This window comes from Gymnoscopelus microlampas (assembly GCF_963454915.1).
Source record: "Gymnoscopelus microlampas genome assembly, chromosome: 16".
Lineage (NCBI taxonomy): Eukaryota > Metazoa > Chordata > Actinopteri > Myctophiformes > Myctophidae > Gymnoscopelus > Gymnoscopelus microlampas.
In genome coordinates this window covers 21,631,261-21,654,106 of record NC_139953.1, presented here as the reverse complement: position 1 = coordinate 21,654,106, position 22,846 = coordinate 21,631,261, and the positions used below count along the sequence as shown (strand labels likewise).

The window sequence follows — 22,846 nt, the reverse complement described above, 5'->3', positions numbered from 1 at the left end:
CACACACACACACACACACACACACACACAATCACATGTTGCTTTTGGAGACGTTGCATTCTTTCCATATTCCCATACCCAAACCCCAGCTTATGAAACGTCAAAACGCACGCATGCTGAAATGCACATGTTACAGTATGTGCATTTCAGCATGCGTGAGTGCATGCCACGTGCAGCATATTATGCTGTGGTAGGAGTATGTGGAACATGACACACATGTAAAACATCTAGTTTGAGGCTGATACACTGGAGCACTTGGCTGATAACTACAGTATCCAGCACAGTGTTTTCTCCGGTGCCTCATTGGCACTAACCAAAATGTCTTCATCCCCTTTGTGACAGGATATTTAAAGCAGAAATAGTATTTTAATTTGTATTTCTGTGTTTTGTGTGTGCAATAGGGAACCCTTTATGATCCTGTCTGGAGGTCTGTCATACGACACAGTGGGCAGACGTCCTTGTCTCACTGTGATGCATGGGAAAAGTACCGCTGTGCTGGAGATGGATTACCCCATAGTAGACTTCCTCACACTCTGTGAGACACCGTACTCTAATGGTATGTCACCCACTGTCTCAGCCTGTCATTTACTCTCTGTAAGAGAGAGTGTGCGCATCATGATTCTCTATATGCATGTAAGCACACTCATTAAACAAAATAAAACAAGCAGACGCACACTGATACGCGCTCACAAATTGCAGATACCCACACACACCTTCCTGTTTTTTTCATGAAGTATGTTTGTTTGCCTGAAGTGTACTTGTGTAATGAGTACTAAATTGCCTCGGAGATACAGTACTCCTATAGCTTATTATTAACCACTTGAACCCTAGCGTCCCTATTCTGGGGGCGAGCATTCTGCGAAAATAGCAGATCTCTTTTAGATATCGGCAAAGAGATTTGGTCTAGAGGGGAAAAGCGTGAAAATGTGTGCAAATCTTTGAATATATATATATTTTTAAAGCGAACATTTTTAACTCAAATCGTTGCTACTGGGGGGTCCCTGGAACAAGATATTTTGATGGGGGTCCGCGGCCAAATACATATAATTTTAGGGGTCCTTCACATGAAAAAGATTGAGCACCACTGATATAGAAACACACGTTTTTCAGAAAACTGTTGGGATTTAGGAGACATGTACAGTAGAATCGGATTCAGGTCTCAATGGGTTAAGTGGTTAAATGATCATGCGATCTGTTTTTATTTTTATTCTATTCTTTTCACTATATCTATCCAGATTGGTTACATTATATTGCTATAACTCGCCAGCTTGCATACTGTACATTATGAATGTGAATGGGCACAGTGTTGAATGGTATGGAATGTAATCCTTGAAGCGGAGCGTGGTGCCATGTTATCTGGTGCACACAGAGCTTCAGGAGAAGGATTAGTGGATACAGCGGTTATGTAACAACGCTGATGGCGGGGCAAGCAAGTCACTGGCGACCATCCCCTTGATTTCATCTGGTAACCAACATTACTGTGTGTTTACGGAGAGGCTGGATTACAGTACAACGCTGTGTGTGTGTGTGTGTGTGTGTGTGTGTGTGTGTGTGTGGGTGTGTGTGTGTGTGTTGGTTAACCCATTGAGACCTGAAGCCGATTCTACATGTCTCCTAAATCTCAACAGTTTTCTGAAAAAACATTTGTTTCTATATCAGTGGGGCTCAATATTTTTCATGTCAAGGACCCCCACAATTATATGTATTTGGCCGTGGACCCCCATCAAAATATTTTGTTCCAGGGACCCCCCAGAAGCAAAGATTTGAGTTAAAATGTTCGCTTTAAAGATATATATATTCAAAGATTTGCACACTTTTTCACGATTTTTCAAAAATAGCAGATCTACAAGCTCGTAGCGCGGCACTCGGTGCCGCGCTATGAGCTTGTAGATCTGCTATTTTTGAATAGCCCAAAGTGTAAAATAATGCTTTTTAGCTCAAATCTAAAAATGAGACAGTTCCAGGTCTCAATGGGTTAAAAAACAAGCCTATGTCTAATGACGGCGTGGCTCGCATGGGGGTCTCAGGCTATGAGGTCAGTTTCCTATGACAGCTTCTGTCTGAGTATGACTCCAAATTTGGGCACGGTTTCAGCCCGATCCGAGCCCCATTGATTTCCATTATAAACATTAAAGTTGAATATTTAATAAATTACAAAACAGTTGGTGGAGATAGGATAGGTCCATCAGTTTGTGAGATTAGATCCCAAGATCAAATATCTTACTTAGATCCTACCTCTAGAGCCTGCATGTTTTATACTAGGAGAGACTCTAGAGAAGTACAGTAGAGACCAATACAGTAGATACCAAAAATCTGCCATCTTGGAGTGTTGCTGCTGATGATGATTAGGGTTATTGACTGACCACTCTATTCTATTCTAAAGCCGCACCCGTTGCTCATTACCCGTCAAATACGGGTATAATAATATTATATCTATTTTTTGTCATTCATATATATTATGTAGCAAGCCTATAGGATTATATCACCATAATAGTATTCATATATATACTTCTGAATCCTGAAATAAACTAAACTGTGAGGGAAAAAAAGAATTCCGGTGGAAACCGGAACACTCATCCTAAAACACACTTGCCCCATTTTCTTTGAGGACAGAGGCCGCCGGATTAGACCCGGGGCGAGGGTGTTTTATGGACGAGTGTTCTTCTATTCCATTTTAGAATGGAGAGTGGAGCGATGGAGAGAAAAAGGATGATGTTTCCTTTTTGCTTGATATTGTTTGATGGAGAGACAATCATAACTGATGAAAGTAGACCCTTCACAGCTAATAGAGAATTTAAAATGTTAAGAATCGGTTCAGAATTGACTGAGTACGGCTATAGTTAAATGTGAAGCTCTTTCTGCTTATAAATATGCATCCACGCGCTCTGCGCGCCTGTCACGGCCAACGTTTCCTCTTTGCTTGATATTGTTTGATGGAGAGACAATACAATCATGATCCATATACCTAATGAAAAAAGACACTTCACCGCTAATAGAGAATTTTCAATGTTAAGAATCGGTTTAGAATTGACTGAGTACTGCTTAGTTAAACTGCTGGTGTCCTTACAACCTAACATTTCTTTTTGCACTTAAGACGTGGTCTGACCACGTCTTAGCGGTATGCGGTATGCGGTACCGCATTGCGCCCTTAATTAACATATGGACACTCCCCCATGCGTAAAATATGCTGGCAAGTCTTATTCCTTAAGTGTTTGCGCTCAGCGCACCTTGCATAATAGGGATTGTGCATAAGATGGTGGCGTTATCACCTAATTATCACCTAAGACGTGGATTTACGACGTGCATAACAGAGCCCTGTGTGCTTCCCCCCGAAAGCCATGCCGTCAGGCACAGCAGAGAGAGCATGTAGTATTTGCTTAACGGCACACAAAAGAATGAGAGATGGTACAGTAGGAGAAAAGGGATATACCAGGTTGAAAGGGGTTAAGACATGGCCTAGTAAATCCAACACAATGTTGTCTCAATTCAAGTATGTCCGGGAAGCTCAGTCGGTAGACCACTCGCCTTTGGAGCACAAGGTCATGGGTGTGATCCCGGGTACTGCCAACTCAGCGTATATGAGTGGTACAGCCTGGGTGCGGTAAGTACTGGGAGCTGATGGTTTTACGCTTCATCTCAGCAATCCATGTCCAAGGGCAAGGGTCTAGTGCATTGAAAAGGGGGATAGACTCCCGTGTTCTCAGCTGATACCAACAATAAGCCTCTCCGACCTACTACACTTGCAATGCACATATTATGCACGTGCACACAAAAACCACACATGTCCACTTCCATTCTAAGGAATTAGGATTAAGATGCACATGCTACATTGTGTTATTATGATTATGTCAGCTGTCTGGCTGCGATTCTATTAGGCACAGGAGGCTTTGAGGTATGATTTCATGGGACAGCTACAAAAGCCATGTACACTTTCAGTAAACATTACCTGGATCAATATTATGTGTAAAATAATGTACAATTTAGCATCTAAGCATTTAGCATCCCTTTTATCTGGAGCCACGTATATAATCAGAATGAAAAGCTTGAATGTCACATTGCAGGTTTACAGTCGTAAAGAAGTGGGTGAAATTCCATCATTTGCAGTTTTCAGGAAAGGGATCACAAGTGCAAGTGTGAGATCAGATTAAGCAGAGTAAGCATGAACTGTAGTCAACAAGCAAGGTAAATAGGCAATGATCACATGACTATAGAGATACACTGAACCGATTTGTGTGATGTTTGGACAAAATCTGTAGGAGTAGTATCAAAAAATGGGTTTTGCACAAATCGGCCTCCTGGTGGCGCTATAACAAAACAAAACAATAAAGCAAACAAATAAAGCAAATAAAAAAGTACGGCTCCCACACACCCCCTCTCTCTCTTTGTCTGTTCTCAGCAGGTGAATAGGTGGTGCTTTTTGAGGTAACCATTTGACCAAATATAAATAATCAACATAACCAAACATAAACATCATAATAACAATAAACCAATTCATGGCTCCTACAGTATCACTCACATTATCAAACATATTCCCTATTTTGCGTGGCGTCTTAGGGCTTATGAATCTTAATAGGCATTTTTGAAAAACATTTTAAAATAGCGAAAATAGCCGATCTACAAGCTCACAACGCGTCGCTGCTATTTTCACTATTTAAAAATGTTTTTCAAAATAATATAAAATGCCTAATAAGATTAGTCATGAGGCATAAGACGCAGCGAAAAATGGGTCCCATTGCATTATGTTATAAATATGGATCCATGGCAGATATTACCATGCCATATAGATATTACCATATAGCGTTACATTATAAACATTTAACATTTGAGTACATACAGATGGAATATGGAATGCAGGTATGTACTCAAATGGTACATACTTATTCATTACTAATAATGAATTGGAGTCGAGTTAAATGAATTTCCCTAAAAACCATTAACATAACGCTGCCTTTTAAGATGTATATTTTTTGGGGGTCATTTTGTTTTTCTTTGAGGACTTCTAGGGCCGGATTGAGATGGTCAAAGGGCCGGGTCCGGCCCCAGGGCCATATGTTGCCCATGTATGCACTAGGATTTGGGGGGGTATAATCTATCCATCTATCTAAGAATATATAAAAGCATACATTCTGTTCTATGCTTTAGTTGCTATTTAAATTATGTGTAACTGAGCCTCATTTTAATGTTAAATACAAAATCTTTATTCCAAATCATGCTAATGAATATTTTACTACTGCTATATCCTCAATTGCTGCAAATCACAGGGATTAATAAGACTTAAGTATTAAGCTCTCTTGCCTTCACATCTTCAGGGCACAGATATGATAATGGCATGTATAGTATCACAAGGAATTCCCTTCTCCTTTGGGTTTGTAGATTTTGGTATTGTGTGTTCTTTGTCTGCTTTATAACCGGGGGTTTTCTGGGCCCCAAAACATTAGTGATAAATTGCTTAAGTCGCTCTTTTGTTTTGTTTGTTTGTTTCTCTGTGCAGATTTTCAGGAACCTTATGCCGTAGTGGTCCTTCTAGAAAAGGATTTAGTGGTGATCGACCTTGCACAAAATGGGTAAGTCTGACTTTTCTTTTACTTTCGCTTTATTACAAAAGTTAACAAATCATTGTTGTTTAGCATAACATCAGTCTATGCATAATAACTTAGAGCTCATTCTTAAATCTCATTCCATAACTTCTGGTTGACGCTTATTTGGATGTCAAACGGGTTGCCGTTCTGAAACTAATATAACAGAATATCTGAACTGCTGCAGAGTCACTCATTATGATGGGACAAAGAAAGTGCCGATGATTGAGCCAATATATATCGCCGTCCTCTCCCAGGTACCCCATATTCGAGAACCCCTATCCTTTGACGATTCACGAGTCTCCCGTGACCTGCTGTGAGTACGTTGCTGACTGCCCTGTGGACCTCATACCTGCACTTTACTCTGTCGGCTCACGGCAGAAACGACAGGGCTACAGCAAAAAGGTGACACGTTTATTTGTCTGCACTGCCCCTTCTTTAAATATCGTCACTGTCAGGTGGAAAGCTCATATCTCCTCTTTTAATAGCTATTGGTAACACTTTACGTCTCTCTGCGTGATGTCATGACGTCATGACATCACGTCATGACGACACATTCGGTGTCGTCATGGCACACTCGGTTTCGTTAGACAACACACTCCATATTTGGGCGTAGCTGTATTGGGAACTCCTTATATGTTTGGAACATTTTTACGTTTAAAGTGATTCACCAATGAACAGTGCTCTAATAGAGCTTGTGAATAAATCTCATAACACCATTAGATCCATTGGAACAGGTTTTTCTATTCTTTCTTTTTTCATTTCATTAAATGTTAATATTTTTGGACATGCAAGTTTTCAACCCGACAGTGATGCTATGTTGCGATCCCGCTGCACCATACAACATATTATTTCCTATTGTATTGGGGGTTCTACATCACAACACAATGCACACTCTATAGCACTGGTTCTACAAGTGGACCCCCAGGGGTCCTTAAGTGGGTCCCAGCAAAATGAGGAACAGTATAACCATTTTATTTTTGGCAAAAAATGTTGACAAATGTTGAGATATTTTCTATTGTGGAGGTCTGCAGCCAAATATATATCAAATTGGGGGTCCACTCCTTGACCTGAAAATGTTTGAGAATCACAAATACACACTCCTTTGAGTACACTTTCGCTGTACTTGCTTCACTATGCAGCACAATTTGTCATGTAATCTAATTCTATACATTCTGTACCGCTTATTTCCATCACTGCCACTATTATTCTTGCACTCCCGTGAAGCCAAATGGATTATCTACCCGACAATATGATCCGATGATCGTCACTCCTCTCCTCTGTCCAACCTAATGTCTCATCTGTGACAGGTGCCCCCCCCCCCCCAGCCCCATTCTCTCAGCCATTATGTATATGCCAGTGTTCTTTTTTTCCTCCTGTCGTCTTGTTCTGACGTTCTGTTTGGAAATGTCAGCTTGTTGCGACCCGGGCCGCTGTTTTGTGAAGCAAAGGCCTGGCTGAGCCACCCGCGGGAGAGCGCTCTCACATAAAGTTCACTGTTGAGTCATACCGGTGACCTTTTGTATGTGTCAGTGTACTTAAAGCCCCCTGCCGCACGCACACGTGCACACACACAGACACACAGACACACAGACACACACACACACACACACACACACACACACACAGACACACAGACACACACACACACACACACACACACACACACACACACACACACACACACACACACACACACACACACACACATATCGTACACAGGATGAACTGTATCTGTCATCCTCTCAATGGTTTTTAGCGGCGCTAGCCGCTGTATACCTCCGTGTGCGTACGTCAACGTTCTGATTGGTCAGGTGCGTACGTCAACAAAGTGATTGGTCAAGCTTCACGTGACACGTGGCTATAAACACATTATAAACACATATCTATGACAAAATGTATCAAAGGCGTCGCTACCTTCACACAGGGTGTGATTTTTTTACTTTGCCTGATGACGCTCTACTGTACTGTTAAGAATCTGTTGTTTTCTCCCCCTGCTTCTGTTCTCACTCAGTCTTATCCTGTGTGTGTGTGTGTGTGTGTGTGTGTGTCTGTTCAACCAGGAGTGGCCTATTAGTGGTGGAAACTGGGGTCAAGGCACACAAAGCTACGGAGAGATCATCATCACTGGGTAAGGCAGCAATCACGCCCGCACTGTATAATCCTGATTGTTAAATGAACACTGGGGATTTTACGGACGGCATGGACGGACTCCACGCAATCTCTTTGACCTCATCGATTACATACATAGCAGGAGCACCAAGCCAAACTATTTCAGACCTTTTTGCATTTCGATTTGTGTATGTGCACGATCCTCCATTTTGTTATGCTCCTTGCCCTGCGCTAAGCTGTCAACACTGAGAAAACAAGAAGAGAGTAGGATGGGCGAATGCTTTAAAACAATGGTTCTCAAAGTGGGGTCCATTTGGTTCCATTTGTACACTCTCAGGGTGCGTTCGAAAATACAGCACTGAGCGCACTGGCCAATACAAACTAATAGGCGAGTGTGCTCCGGTGCGTAATTTCCGAACACACCCTCAGAGTTATGAGGGTCCTTGAAACTAAAAAGTTTGAGAACCACTGTTTAAAAGAGTACATGCACTTAGAAAGTGACATTGAGGTACGGGTCTGACCTGCCTCTGGTGGGTGGGGCGGGGTGAGGTTTTTCTCTCTTTCTCCTCCCTCGGCACTCATCCCTCAACCCCCCTCCCCCCAAATTACTATTCTGTCCATGTTTCTCTCTCTCTCCAAGGAGGCACCGGCTGCCACAGTTATTCTCCCTCTGTCTTCCGATTCACTGTTCAGCTGAAATGGCAAAAAAAGGAAGGCGCAGAGGAAGAGAGAGGGAGGGGAAAATAAACGACAAAGAAAATAGCGTTTTCTCTAGTGACATTAAAGGTGGAGCATTGAAAGCAAGTCCCAGAATGTTTTTTCACTTGCTTGTTACTCCTATGAATATTTACAGGCATTTAGCAGACGTTCTTAATCCAGAGCGATTTACAGTAAGCAAGGAAAACACGAGGTAATATATGAAATGCATAGAAATAGTAATCTAGGATCATAGGTAAACCAGTAACCTATCATCGGTCTAAACTGTATAATATAAAAAAAATCTATAATCTGTACATTGAAACTATACACACTATAGGATGTCAGGTCTACAAATGACCTGGCATCTGTCTACATAACATGCTATCTAAATTACTTTTTAGCCTTTGCATAAGCCTGCAAGGTCGTCAAGGCTAGGGCGAGTGCTACGGGCTAAGGTGGAGTCTGAAGAGGTGAGTCTTCAGATTACGGAGGAAGATTGGGAGTGAGTCTGCAATATAATATGAGAAAATGTTTAAGACCTGGTTATGTATTAGGCTGTGTGACCCCTAAAGCGTTTCTGCCCAGCTGAAAATGACAGGCGCTCTGCAAAAAACGCTTCCAAGCGCCCCAGAGTGTTTCAGCTCTCTGCAAGCAGATAAAAGCGCCACACGTGAACGCGCGAGCGCAAAACTGACACTCGCGACAAACAGCACCTCGTCAGGCTGCTGAAGTTTCCTAATATGTGGCGCTCCCGTTGTAAACAATTAAAAACATACTCTACACTCAGGGGGAAAAAAACTTTGTACAATGTAAACTCAATAGAGACTGAGGACAATGTTCCAACTTTCATTTGTAGAACTGTGTGGAAATACACTAAACCGCGATTTTTTTCCAATTTTTCGACCCTGCGGCTTATATAACGGTGCGGCTTATCTATGGATTTTTATAGCTAACGGCCACTAGGGGACCTCCTAAATCTAGGGATTTTACACCCGTGGCTTATAGTCCAGTGCGGCTTATATATGTCCAAATCATTCAATTTAGCTGCTGCGGCTTATATTCAGGTGCGGCTTATAGTGCGAAAATTACGGTAATTAAAGAGTTTAAAAGAATTGCGTTACAGAACCAAATGCAAACTCTTTAGGGTGGTCCTGCATGTTGAGGCAGTGACAGGATTTCAGAGAGGTTTTCAAAGCAGTATCTTAGTGGTTGCTCTTGCCTACTACTTTGCATTTAGAAATCCCTAGAGATATCAATAGCCGTAGATCTCCATTCACTTGGAAACGGGAGACTAGGCATAACTTGGTATACAAACTAAATTATTTCGTCATTCCCCACACTCTGTTTTAGTAATTGTCCTTTTAATGTCTCCTAAAATTTTCAGGCATGCTGATGGAACCGTGAAGTTCTGGGATGCGTCTGCAAGTAAGTTTATGAAACAGGGATGTTGTGTTGATTGAGTATTGTTGTGGAAGTATTAATAATGCTAATGATTGTACAAACTGTGTTTGTGGGAGCAGTAGAGACTATCTCTAGCTGTTTAGCATGTGAAGGTTAGCAATACACTGACACAGGCTAGCTACTACTGGGAGGCATGCGTTAATCCGACAGACCTTTTCTCCGACTATGTGGCATCCGCGTGCGGTTAGGGTTAGGGTGCGGGTTTGGTTCGGGTTTACTGTTTAATGTCGGAGCACTGCGCTGTCGGACTAACGTATTGCACCCGCTACTACTAGCCTGTGCCAGTGAATTGTAGTTAGGCTAGCCGCTAGTACAATAAGTGTCCATGCATTGAAAATGGTGCACCCTGCCTCTTTCCCAGTAATGCTCCAGGTACTGTACAAGCTGAAGACAGCCAAGGTGTTTGAGCGAAGCCGGGCCAAGGAGGAAAAGGGCAGTACGGAGCTGTCGGATGAGGACCCGTTTGCCATTCAGATCATGGCCTTCTGCCCTGAGAGCAGGATGCTGTGTGTTGCCGGAGTTTCTGGCAACATCATCATCTACCGCTTCAGCAAGCTGGAGATAACGACTGAGGTGGTGCAGGTGTGCAAAATCCATTTGCTCATTAATATAAAGTCTCCCCCCCTCCCTAGAGTTACAGCTCACTACTGTCTAAAGGGGCGTTCACACCAAACACTATAACTGTAAAGATGTTGTTTTACAAAGTGTTCTAACCCAAGTGGATGGCAGAGTTCACACCACAACCATAACAAAGACAATAATGAACGATATAGTTAGTTCTCGTTACAGTTAAAGTGCTTGGTGTGAACGGCAGTCAGTAATAGCACCTAAACATCCAACTGTCATATCGTCGTTGTTAGTCAGAAACCTCCATATGTGCATATTTCATCTTTTTTGTGAATGCCTTTATTGTATGACAGCAAGAGTAGCAAAAACAGCCAATCTACAAATTTGCTATTCGTCAAATTTGTTGAAAAATTGTGAACATTCCAAAACGTCTTTGCCGATAATGATATTCCCAAAATAGGGACACCCAGTTGAAAATGGTTAAGTAGGGTCTGTGGGGTTTATACATATTTGACCAATGACAATTATTAACAAGACCTTGTGACTAAATGACATTTACTGTAGTTATTTTTTCCATTTCCTGATGACATGTAATGGTATTGTAATGTACATGCAAGGTTTCCGCCGACAGCGGACAGACAGACAGACAGACAGACAGACAGAGAGTTATATAAATCTGCCGAGTCAAAGGAAGTGCAGTTGTCATGCCAACAGACAAAGCAGTAAACGCACTAAGCCATCATTATATCTGTGCCTTGTCAATGATGGGAAGCAGTGGGATGGGAGCCTGTGAAATGTGTTTAATGACAAGAGCTAAGCCACACACACAAGCACATTCACGTGCATGTCCACATGTCCGTATGACAGGGATTTTTTTTTATCCATTTCCATGCCCTAGCTGTGTACAGTGGTTCCCAAACTGTGTGCCGTGACACACTGGTGTATCGTGAGACTGGTTTTGTGACAACCAACCATTATTATTGCAATATACGCATGTAAACTATACAAAATGTTATGAATATTTTTTTATGTACTATATCAGTACAGCATAGGTGAACATTTTAAATGTTTTTTTGTTTTAGTTTTTTTATTTTTTTATTTTATTTTGGTCATCGTGTACACAAACAGCTTTGTCATCAGAAATACAGTATATGTTGCAACCATTTCAAGTTCAACACATATGGAATCATATAAACCCTTTACATATAAATGCATACACACACATGTGTATTTGCTCTTGTCCATACATTCATTCATTTTACAATCCTATTAATAGTACCATGTCTTTTTGAGTGAACTTTTTGAAAATTTGTAACTACGAAATCTTTCAGTTCTCAGTGATGACCAACATTTTAGCAATTCATGACAAACAAAAACAAACAAAAAACCAACAGCAGGGTAGCTTTAAGAAAAGAAGGGGGAGCCTTCACATGATTATACACACATTTTGATGCAATGTCAACAAGATATATAGAATGTATATACAATATAATATAAAAGAAAATAATACATCACTTTTACCTTTGTTTTGCCCTTCAGCAGAAATCTGAGCAAATTGGTTTGACATACTCAAGTCCATTTAGTCCAAATCCAAATTTGTCTTCCTGAGTTCTGAGAGAGAAAGACAGTTTTCCCATTCTATATATGTCAATAATCATTTCAATCCATTCTTCCACTGCCTGTGGCTGCAACCACTTTCTTGTGGAACATTTGAAATGATAATAATGTTTTGTATTAAAAAATGGCCGATATACAAGCTCACAGCGCATCATTGTGAGCTTGTAGATTGGCTACTGGGGGTATTTTTGAAACATTCTTAAAGTATAAAATAGGGCTTAAGTGGCAAAACGTTTTAAATAAACATTATTTCCTTAGTGATAAGAGTGATATCACGTTGTTATAGAGGCTATTTTGCACTGATATATACATGGCTGGATTAAGACTTTCTAAGGCCCCGGGCTTGGATCCCCTCCCCCCTCTGTGGTGTGTCACTGTGTTATGATAATTAATGCATGCAGCTTTAGCTGCATGCATTAATTATCTGTACCTGACCAGCGGGTGAGTCAGGTACAGAGGCACGAGATAGGCATGGGATGGAGGGAAACAAGTGTAGTTGATTAGCACTGACAGGGGTTTTGTGCCCGTTGGTGTTACTTCCCCATTGGTGTGCCTTGCCACACAAAGTTTGAAAACCAACTCTCTTACGGTGGGGGTTCAGGGCTAGGTATTCAGCAGTGTTGAGAAGAGGCTCTCCTAACATAATGGTTTCCACATAATGATAACCTGGGAGAAATTTAAGGCTTGTTACTTATGTAGACTTAAGGGCACCAGTGATCTAATTAGCCTCTGAGTATGTAGATGAGCTGTTGGGCTATGTGTGTGAACATGGGCAACAGTAAGTAGCCTTAAGGAAGCAATTACTAGTGCAGAATATCTGTAGACTATCTCAGTATTAAATTGTTGAGTATCTCAGTATTGGAGAGCCTGAGTTACCCTCAGTCCATGCACACACGCACGCACGCGTGTGCGGCACACAGAATGGCGATTTTGTCCAAGCAATCCACATCATCGGAATTACATTATGTGAACATTCATGGGTATCATTATGGGTGAAGTGTTCTATTCTTATCCTTTGAAGAATTTCTGAGAAATAATGGTTTTGGCCTGGGAAATATTCCCTTTAATCTCTCCATTTCATAATCTCCTCTCTTACTTATTAACTCTCACTCTTCCTCTTGTGAACGCTTGCATGATCGGTGCATGTTTGTCTCTCCCGCAGTTATTAGAGGTGCGTCTGCAGTATGATCCCAACGACACCGAGTCTCCGGAGGGTGGAGGCGGCGGTGGAGAACACACGCCAGTGTACGTCACACCGGGGGCCTCCCCTCTAACAGCCGCGTCCCCCTTGCACCCTTCCACCAGCAGCAACAACTCTGATGGAGGCAACATGCCCTGCCTCAAGTATGAACCAGTTCACACATTATTGCACATGCCTGCACGCACGCACGCACGCACGCACGCACGCACGCACGCACGCACGCACGCACGCACGCACGCACGCACGCACGCACACATACAAACTAACGAAGCACCAAGGGAGTATACACTCTAACACTCGTATCCAAAAGTCAAGAGTCTTGCCACAAGCACACTCACATAGTCTCAGTGCCTAGAGTGTCTCTTCACCCGACACACACACACACACACACACACACACACACACACACACACACACACACACACACACACACACACACACACACACACACACACACACACACACACACGCACGCACACACACGTTTCAGAAATAACGTTTATTTTTTCTCTGTCTCTCTTTGCGCCTCTCCTCCCCTCCTCCCCTCTCTCTCTCTGTCATCTCCCTCCATCCTCTCCAGAGTGCGCAGCACCCCTCTGAAGCAGTCTCCAGGGTACCAGGTAGAGTTAGTGGTCCAGTTAGTGTGGGTGAGTGGAGAGCCTCCTCAGCAGATCACCTGTCTGGCCCTCAACTCCTCTTTTGGCCTGTAAGTACAGACAGCATTCTTAGAGTTGCATGGTTTTCTCCGCCTTTCCAGCCCATTCAATGAATTCTGATTTCCCCAGACACATCAGTGGGCAGAGATTTCTGATCGCGAGTCTAGTATCCAAGTGGCTAATTGTCAACTGTTGTCCTGCTAGTTTTAAAGCTGCAATCCGTCCTATGGGGGATTAGAGCCCCGGTTCCCCCGCACAAACACAAACGTTTCTACTATTGAGCCTCCTATAAAGGAGGTGAGATATTTCCTTTGAATTTCATCCTACCAGTATCTGGTCAACCAGTGGTGGTCCTACCTGACCATAAGATACACATTTCTCAATAGAAGACCAGGTAGATCAGCTACAACCACCACATTTGTGTTAGTTATTGTATTTATATAATCTTTCATACAGACTGTTCAAAATAAAAATGTATTCAATAAAAAACATTATGGATTGCAGCTTTAATTAGAGTGCAAACACACAAAAGGGCTCAACATCTTTGAAGATATCGCACTAAAGTGGTGATGGCCTAGTAGTGACCTCGGTTTTGTGAGCTGGGCAACAAAACAACAACCTGAGAGGCAAGAAAGGGCAACCCAGCAATGAACCGTGGGCAAATTATACTGCGTAGCCGTGAGTGTCCGCAGACAGCGGACGCGACGTGGGTTCTGATTATACTTACTATAGTGTCTGCAGACCCGCACACATTCAAGAGCAAGAGCAACACTGATACAACAACTCAATGAAAGCCATAATGTAATGACCTTCCAGACAAGATGGCAAGAAGCCATTGTGAGAAGAGGTCCACTGTCCTAGTTTATGAATCTTGCATCAATTATTTCTGTGCAGTCTTGTTATAAGACCTCAGTTGCTTTTTTATCCAGGGTTTTATTCTATTGCGCTTGTATACCATTTAACAAACCTGCCAATGAACATCTCTTCAAGCTCAAGTCTTTTATTTTCACATAATATAAGTGGGTACTTGGTAGGGACAGATCACTACTCAAACTTTAGAATTTTCTTTAATAGCACATCCGCAGTCAGCTTACTTGCATGTGTATAAAGTACAGTACACACATTCACAAAAGCCACCAATGTCGCGGACACAAGGTGGTGACGAAATGTGATGACCCTAGTGGACCCTCGCGGCTGTGCGGACACCGCAAGTATACAGTGTAATTTGGCAACGGTCCTCATTCAAGCAGCCAAAGGGGTTGGATTTACCTTTGATGTACAGTACGTTCCCTCCCAGCCCAGCTCAATGCTAGACTGACACCTGGCCATTTCAACACAACATATGATCTGCCAAGAGAACCTTCAAGCTTCTCTGGAACCTTTAGCTTCCAGCTGTGTTTTTTAATCTCTGAAATAGAAACTGAAACTGATCTCATCGCCCTGTGTTTTTTTCTCTTTCACTCATTTCATTTTCTGTTTTGGTTCTTGTTTATGTACCCTGCCTACCCCCTTGCTACTTCATCTTTTCAGTGTGGTATTTGGCAACAGTAGCGGTTTAGCGGTGGTGGACTATATCCAGAAGGCAGTGTTGTTGAACCTGGGGGTGATGGAGTTGTACGGGTCCGGCGACCCCTTTTCGAGACAGCCCCGGTCGCCTCGCAAGACACGACAGCCCTCTGGAGGTACAGTAACAAGGGATAACAGATAAAGAGGGAGCTGTTGGGATGCTTCTGCATGTCCTCTACTGTAGTTAGGATTGTTCCTTCTTCTTCTGCACATTTCAGGATCACATCACACGGTACAGTAGAACGTTCAGTTTATAACCTCTTTTGAGCCCAAAAGGATGTCTTCAAAAGACCAATGACTCCAAATCCGTGGCACTTTTACAGTCATTGTCTACATTTAGGGTTTTGGGGTAGAGCTAGGTTGCTCCTGTGAGGTTATGGTTGGGCTTAAGGGAAGAAGAGTGCTCAGGTAAAAATTATGTTTTCAAAAGATTTCCACGTGAATATTGCTGATTCCACCTTTGAATTTTGTCAGTTGAACTGCATTGCTCTGTGTCAATGCCTCAGCGGTGTGTGTATGTTGTAGCTAGAATGTTGACTGCCATGCAGTGATAGAAGGTTTTACAACACTAATCGCACTAATTATTTAATGGATCTGGATTTAGTCATGCTCTTTTTTGCTTCTCTCCCTCTCTCCCCAGTCTATCTCCCCCCTTTCTATCTCCCACTCTCTCCTTATTTCTCTCTGTCTCTCTCTCTCAGTCCCTCTTTCGTCCTTTCCATCGCGACATGCTGTGATTAGCCAACTTTTGCTATTTTTGAAAACATTTAGCACAATTTCTGAGTTCTGGGTCCCAAGAACACAGTGTTAGTACCACCTCCTGAGCAGGGCCCAACTTAGGTTCTGAGAACCCTCTTTGAAACCGAGCCATAGCCTTCAAATCCAGAACCTGTGAAGTACGTTAGACGGCACTTCGTTATTATAGTGGAAAAGAGCCAGAACACACACCCAGCCCTTTTTTACACACCCTGCCTCTGCAGCATCATTGTAACAGTGACGGATAGCCTGAGGCACTGTACTTAGTATGGACACACTGCCACCCTGTGTTTCATTTAGGCACTGCAGCCAGCAGCGATAATGTTCCATGATGCCGCAGTGTCATGAATGCGTGACTCGTACCTCAGCAACAGTTTGATGGATGATGATGATGTGTGTTTGTGATAGAGGGATTTATTTGTTGATATCTGTGTCATGTATGTGTGCAAAAGGCAGACACACGCACACACACACGCACACGCACGCACAGACACACACACACACACACACACACACACACACACACACACACACACACACACACACACACACACACACACACACACACACACACACACACACACACACACACAGCATCTGGTGTCATTGACTGGTAAGCAGTGGGCTGGCACCTGTCAGAGCTCCGTTGGTATAAGCAGTAATCAGCGGGCCAGCTGTGACGCTCTGCCAACGGAGGCTGCTGTGAGGCTTTCCGCCTCACAGGACAATGTCACACACACACACACACACACACACACACACACACACACACACACACACACACACACACACACACACACACACACACACACAGTACATGCACACATACGCGCGCGCACACACACACACACACACACACACACACACACACACACACACGCGCACACACACAAACACGCACGCGCACACACACACACGCACAAACACGCACAAACACGTGTGCGCACGCACGCACACACACACACACACACACACACACACGTGCACACACACGCATGCTTATGAAAGGGAGGAATTCACAAGAGCAGACTCAAAATCTTATTACCTATCCTAAAACCGCCTGGCATTTCAAAATAAATGCATCTCATTCTAGAGAAACAATGGTACAATGGTACAATGGTAATTAGCAGTCAGTTAATCTTAGCGATTCATTATTTTATATCTTACTTTGGGGCCTTTTTGAGGGGCAGTTTTCGCGTTATTTTTGTTAGCAAGAAACTGAGGAAGATATGAAACACAAGTCAAGTCATGCCAGTGTTAAACATCGAAAATAGACGATCTACAAGCTTGCAACGCGCCGGTGTGCAGCAAGATGCGCAACCAAGTATATCAAATGATGTGGTCGACATACTATCCGCTCATCGACTGCAGTGGTTCTCAAAGTGGGATCCAGGGAACCTCAGGGTTCCTTGGGGGGGTTTCAAATGGCCCTTAAAGGGCCCTGCATGCTACCAAATGAGGTGATCACCCTATCACCTTTTAGGTGAGACTGTGATCACCCTCTGTAACTCTGAGAGTGTAACACATCGAATCAAACAGAGGCGTACCCACTGTAGAGGCAAGACAGGCAGTCGCCTGCCCAACTAAGATCTCGCCTCCCCTAGAAAACCCAAATAACCTGAAAATGTGTCATTGTGTGCTTAATGTCATCAAAGTCACGCATCCAACAAGCTTTGAACTGAGAAGATTGGACCTTCCGTTCCAGAGATAATGGCCAACACATCTTGAAAACGTCCACTTTCGCGATTTTCGATTGAGTTGAAATATCTTTTTTGCCGGTAATCGAGGGGGGGGGGGTGGGGGGGGAAACATCTCGCCTGCCCTAAATGTAATTCCTGGGGACGCCACTGGAATCAATGCATTTGTACACTCATGTGTTCTGTGTTTCCCAGGTCTGTGTGACATCAACGAGGGGTCTGCTACGTCAGAGGACCACTGCAAGTCCCCCACCTCAGGTAACCTGTCCTTCAGTTCAGAGATGTACATACACAGAGACAGAAAATGTAGGGGTACACAGTAAAATCCTGATTGTTAATTTAACTCCCGTAATGGTCCATTTGGATACATTTGTACACCCTCTGCGCTACAAATGCATGAATTAACACTGAGTATACTTACTGTTTACATACAGTATACTGTATAACATATATACTATCTTGATTTAAGACAGACAGTATATATTTTTTATATCAGCATATATTTTTCAGTTAAATAACATTTTGTTCTTAAAAGTAGTGTTGGTTCGTAGAGGATCTATTATTAGTAGGCTTGTACATTTTTTGCAGTATTTTATTGAAAGTATTGCTCTCCAAGGTTTAGGAAGAGTTGGAATGCAACAATTACAGTCCTTTTCCACTTACAGGCAAGTTCAGTAGACTGGAACGCAGTACATTTGATTCAATGCGTTTCAATATCCTGGAATATGGAGATGTTAGCCATAAACTCACTCAACGTCAGTCACTGTGATTATACATTGATGCCAGCTTATAATTATAAAATGAACTGAGCGCTAAAACAGCTGTCTGGACTAAACTATTAGTTTACAATTGTTTCAGTATCAGCGTGGTCTAGGAAGGCAAATTAATACTTTGTCTCTCACACACACACACACACACACACACACACACACACACACACACACACACACACACACACACACACACACACACACACACACACACACACACACACACACACACACACACACACACACACACACCTTTATGGATTTGCATTTTTCGCCTTAACATCATCAAACCTTATATTTATCAATTGGACATTTATAGACTATTCAACCTACACTAAACAGTGTATTGGTTTGCACATTTTTCCAGTATCATTCTGTGATTTGTCGAGATGTGAATAAGCTGTTGTCTGGGATTTCATGCTGAAGGCAAACTTATACTTTGTCACACAACCCGTTGGGATAAGCGTTACTCGCCCTAAAGGCCGGCAAACCTTGTTAATCAATTGGACATTTATAGCTGCAGCTGCCTGTGTGTGCTCCACTGTGGCACATAACATTGCTCTAGTATATTTCATAGAAAAGGAGCTTTCATCTCAGAGGATATGTCACCAGGATATGTTCAAAATATGTTCATTCATAAAAAAACATGTTTGATTCTTGTCCTTCCACCTTAACCCATTGAATCCGGGAACGGATGTCTGTCATTCTTTGGCATTTTTTTTTTTTATCGTGAAAATGTGTGCAAATCTTTGAATGTTTAAATTCTTTAAAGCGAACATTTTTAACTCAAATCTTTGCTTCTGGGGGTCCCTGGAACAACATATTTTGAGATATTTCTTTTGTACATTTGTAGAATCCCCACAAGCAAAGATTTGAGTTACAAATGTAATTTATTTATATAAAAATGTTTTTATTCAAAGATTTGCACCAAAAGAAAATCATGATTTAAAAAAAAGAATAGCAGATCTACAAGCTCATAGCGCAGCACTCGGTGCCGTGCTATGAGCTTGTATATCTGCTATTTTTGAATAGCCAAAGAAATCAAAAAATGGCAAAGATGTGTTCCCGGATTGAATGGGTTAAATCAATTGACAAATTGTGGTCTGAACGTCTGACCCTTCCAGTACCCCCACTGAAGTGTTAGGAGTGTTGCAGCACTGAGGCACTTTAAATAAGATGCTTTATTACTGTCAATTACTTTGTGTCAACAAAGGGCACATAACAGCATAGATTCATTTCTTTAGGGGGAGCTTGGCATTAACGTGGAGTATAAAATAAGGACATTTTTGAAAAGTTCAGACAGAAAACATATCGAGGGCCCTCAACCCCAGGCTCCATGACTGGTGCCTCCAGACTTTGGTCTGCTGCATCTACATTATTCATAGTAGAGAGGCAAGTAGATGAGATTGCACTCCAGATCTCAGCGTGTGCCTCTCTCTCTCTAGCTTTAGGGGGTGATCACACTGAGACTACGTCGCTACAGGCGCAGACGCTTCAAAAGCGCCTTGTCAAAACGGGCAAAAAACTGTGTGGTACACCTGTGGAGCGGAACCTGCATGCGTAACCAGATGATCAAATAATGAATCCGTGGGAAAAATGAATATCAAGCAGACAAAGCGCAAACTGCATTTGCCATCCTCTCCCCGTTCCTACCACATCTACAGTAGCGACATCAAAACAGGAAGGAACATTGTGACTGCACTGAAAAGTTGAGCATATTTTAACTTTTATGTGCGTCTAAAACTGCTAGAAAAACACACAAGAGAGGAGCACATGCTAAGCGGGCCGTACCCGAGGAAAACAATGGCTTTTCTGGTGACACTTTTCTCGTGACTTGTCTCAGCATGATTGGCCCCTTAGACATTAGAAGGGCAATGTTTACAGTAGTTATATTCAAATATTACTGCTGTGATTAGTGCGCAGAATTAGAGTTTTGTTTTGTTTGTCGGTCAAAACTGCATGCAGACTTAATTTAACCACTTAAACCTGACTTACTTACTTACTTATACTTAACATTTTTAAAGTTCTGTAGGTTTTCACCTATAATGACATGTCCAAAACAGGGAAGCCAGGTTGAAAGTGGTTAACACAATGATCACCAAATACTGTATGTGTTAACTACTTGAACCCGAGCGGCCCTATTCTGGGCATGTCATATGTGAATATTCTACCAAAATGGGCAAACGTTTGGCGAACATAGCAGATCTACAAGCTCACAGCACATTGTAAGCGTGTCGCTTGTACAGTAGGTGTGAGCTTGTAGATCGGCTATCTTCAGCAAAGAGATTTTTTTTAATAATAGACCAGTGTGTAAAACCATAGAAAATAAATGTAAAAGGGATATTTCCATTCATAGCAGTCCATGGCAAAGACAGAAGAGGAACTAATGAATCCATGGTGGCCTCTGTAAAGCGTTTGTTGTGAATGCGTTCGATATGAACATGCGTTGTATCCATAGCAATAATGTATCTATAGCAATACAGTAAGTGTCATTGGTGTCCCGTGGTCGATAGGCTGTAAACATAGAAGTACAACCATGACCTATTCCTAATTTTACTATTTTTATATCTATGGTTAAACCTATACTAAACCAGAGAACGCAATGTGTAGTTTAACTCTGAATAATGTCATGGAACCATCATGGTAAATCATGGTAGTAATCTTGCTAGTGTGGTAAAAAGCCCCAGGATGTTTCTAACAGCACATCTACTTTACTTCCCCACCCTCAAAAGTGTTGATGTCAAACAGCAATCTACAGCAGTTCTACAATGGAGGTGGTAGAGGAGGTAAGATGTTGTAGAACTGTTGTAGAGAAACTTGTCTGTCCACCGTTTCATGGTTAACAAACACAGTGGGAAGAAATAGACTAGAAAATGCACGCGCACAAACAAAGTTAGGCACACACACTGCATGCTACATGTATGTAGCACGAGTGTCACATTGTAAACGTGCCTGAGTGTGACATTTGTCGTGAACCGCTGCAAGAGTTTCCCTGCCTTCACCGTGCGTCACATGATTGGCTGTCTGTCTACACTACAGTACGATGACATCACAAAGCTGAGAGATTTTAAGTCATTGGTCGAAACCGCACCAGTGTTTGTCTACCTCTACTCGGAGTTGAGGAACTAGGTTGCTCTAGCCATTTAAGTCACAAGGAAATAAATATTACGTACTACATTTGAATAACATTTTTTAACTAAAGGTCGACTTGAAATAACCTGACAGTGCTTATGACTGTCTTTTCCACTGTCTACTTCCATCCTTGCTCACTTCCTGCTTCCTACTTCCTGTTCCCTGTTTCTTGTTTCCTCGTTCATGGTGCATGCTCCTCTGGCATGAGGGTCCTCCTGAATGACCATTCTGTTTTGACGCGTCTCCCTCTCTTCCAGGGCAGTGCGTATGCGACCAGAGCTTTACCTCCTTTGTTTTGTCTGTCACAGCATGCCTCAGTGATTTACAGCAGTGGTTCTCAAACTTTTTCATGTCAAGGACCCCCAAATTGAAACTTACTAGCCCGCGGACCCCCATTTGAAAAGATATGCCAGGGACCCCCATAAGAGAAGATTATTTTTTACAGTTCTAGCAGTGATTCTCAACCATTTTCATTTCAAGGACCCCCAGTTTGACATGCATTAGGCTACGGACCCCCATTTAATGGCATTTCTATATCTGGGACCCCAATTCATATTGTAAAATCAATGTTAATCTTACTCTGAGAAATGGAACGGGTCCATTTGGTTCCATTTGTACACTCTCAGAATTACAGATCCATAAGGGTCCATTTGGTTCCTATCCATCATTTAGCTGGGGACCCCCTGGAACCCCCTCAAGTACCCCTGGGTGTCCCCAGACCCCACTTTGAGAACCACTGATTTACAGGGTTGTCTTTACGCAGTGTCTCTCCGTCAATGTGTAAAGCATTTTGGCTTCTCTGTAGTCGATGAAGCAGTCCCCAGCCAATTACTGTATTGCAAAGCTTCTTGTTTGTTTTGTGTACTTTTATCTTCCTCATGCACAACCCTAATCAAGTGGTAGTTAGCTAGCTTTGCATGGCATCTTGTATTAGCTTAGATGTCTGTTTGTAAAGAGGGATGTTTTCTTTTTTCCAGCAAGGATGTCACGGAAATTAAGTTTGCCTACTGAGCTAAAGCCAGACTTGGGTAAGCCT

General features: G+C 42.5%; 1 protein-coding gene across 1 annotated transcript in view; it reads left to right on the top strand.

The window, feature by feature from the left end:
• Positions 1-22,846, top strand: part of LOC311063589 (syntaxin-binding protein 5-like) — a 125,645-nt gene that overhangs the window by 94,714 nt on the left and 8,085 nt on the right. The window contains exons 10-19 of the mRNA XM_084083097.1: positions 402-556; positions 5,492-5,564; positions 5,834-5,981; positions 7,640-7,707; positions 9,772-9,812; positions 10,210-10,430; positions 13,195-13,376; positions 13,814-13,939; positions 15,420-15,571; positions 18,104-18,166. Of these exons, the coding sequence (XP_083939223.1) occupies positions 402-556; positions 5,492-5,564; positions 5,834-5,981; positions 7,640-7,707; positions 9,772-9,812; positions 10,210-10,430; positions 13,195-13,376; positions 13,814-13,939; positions 15,420-15,571; positions 18,104-18,166 (1,229 nt within the window). The remainder of the gene's footprint in view (positions 1-401; positions 557-5,491; positions 5,565-5,833; positions 5,982-7,639; positions 7,708-9,771; positions 9,813-10,209; positions 10,431-13,194; positions 13,377-13,813; positions 13,940-15,419; positions 15,572-18,103; positions 18,167-22,846) is intronic.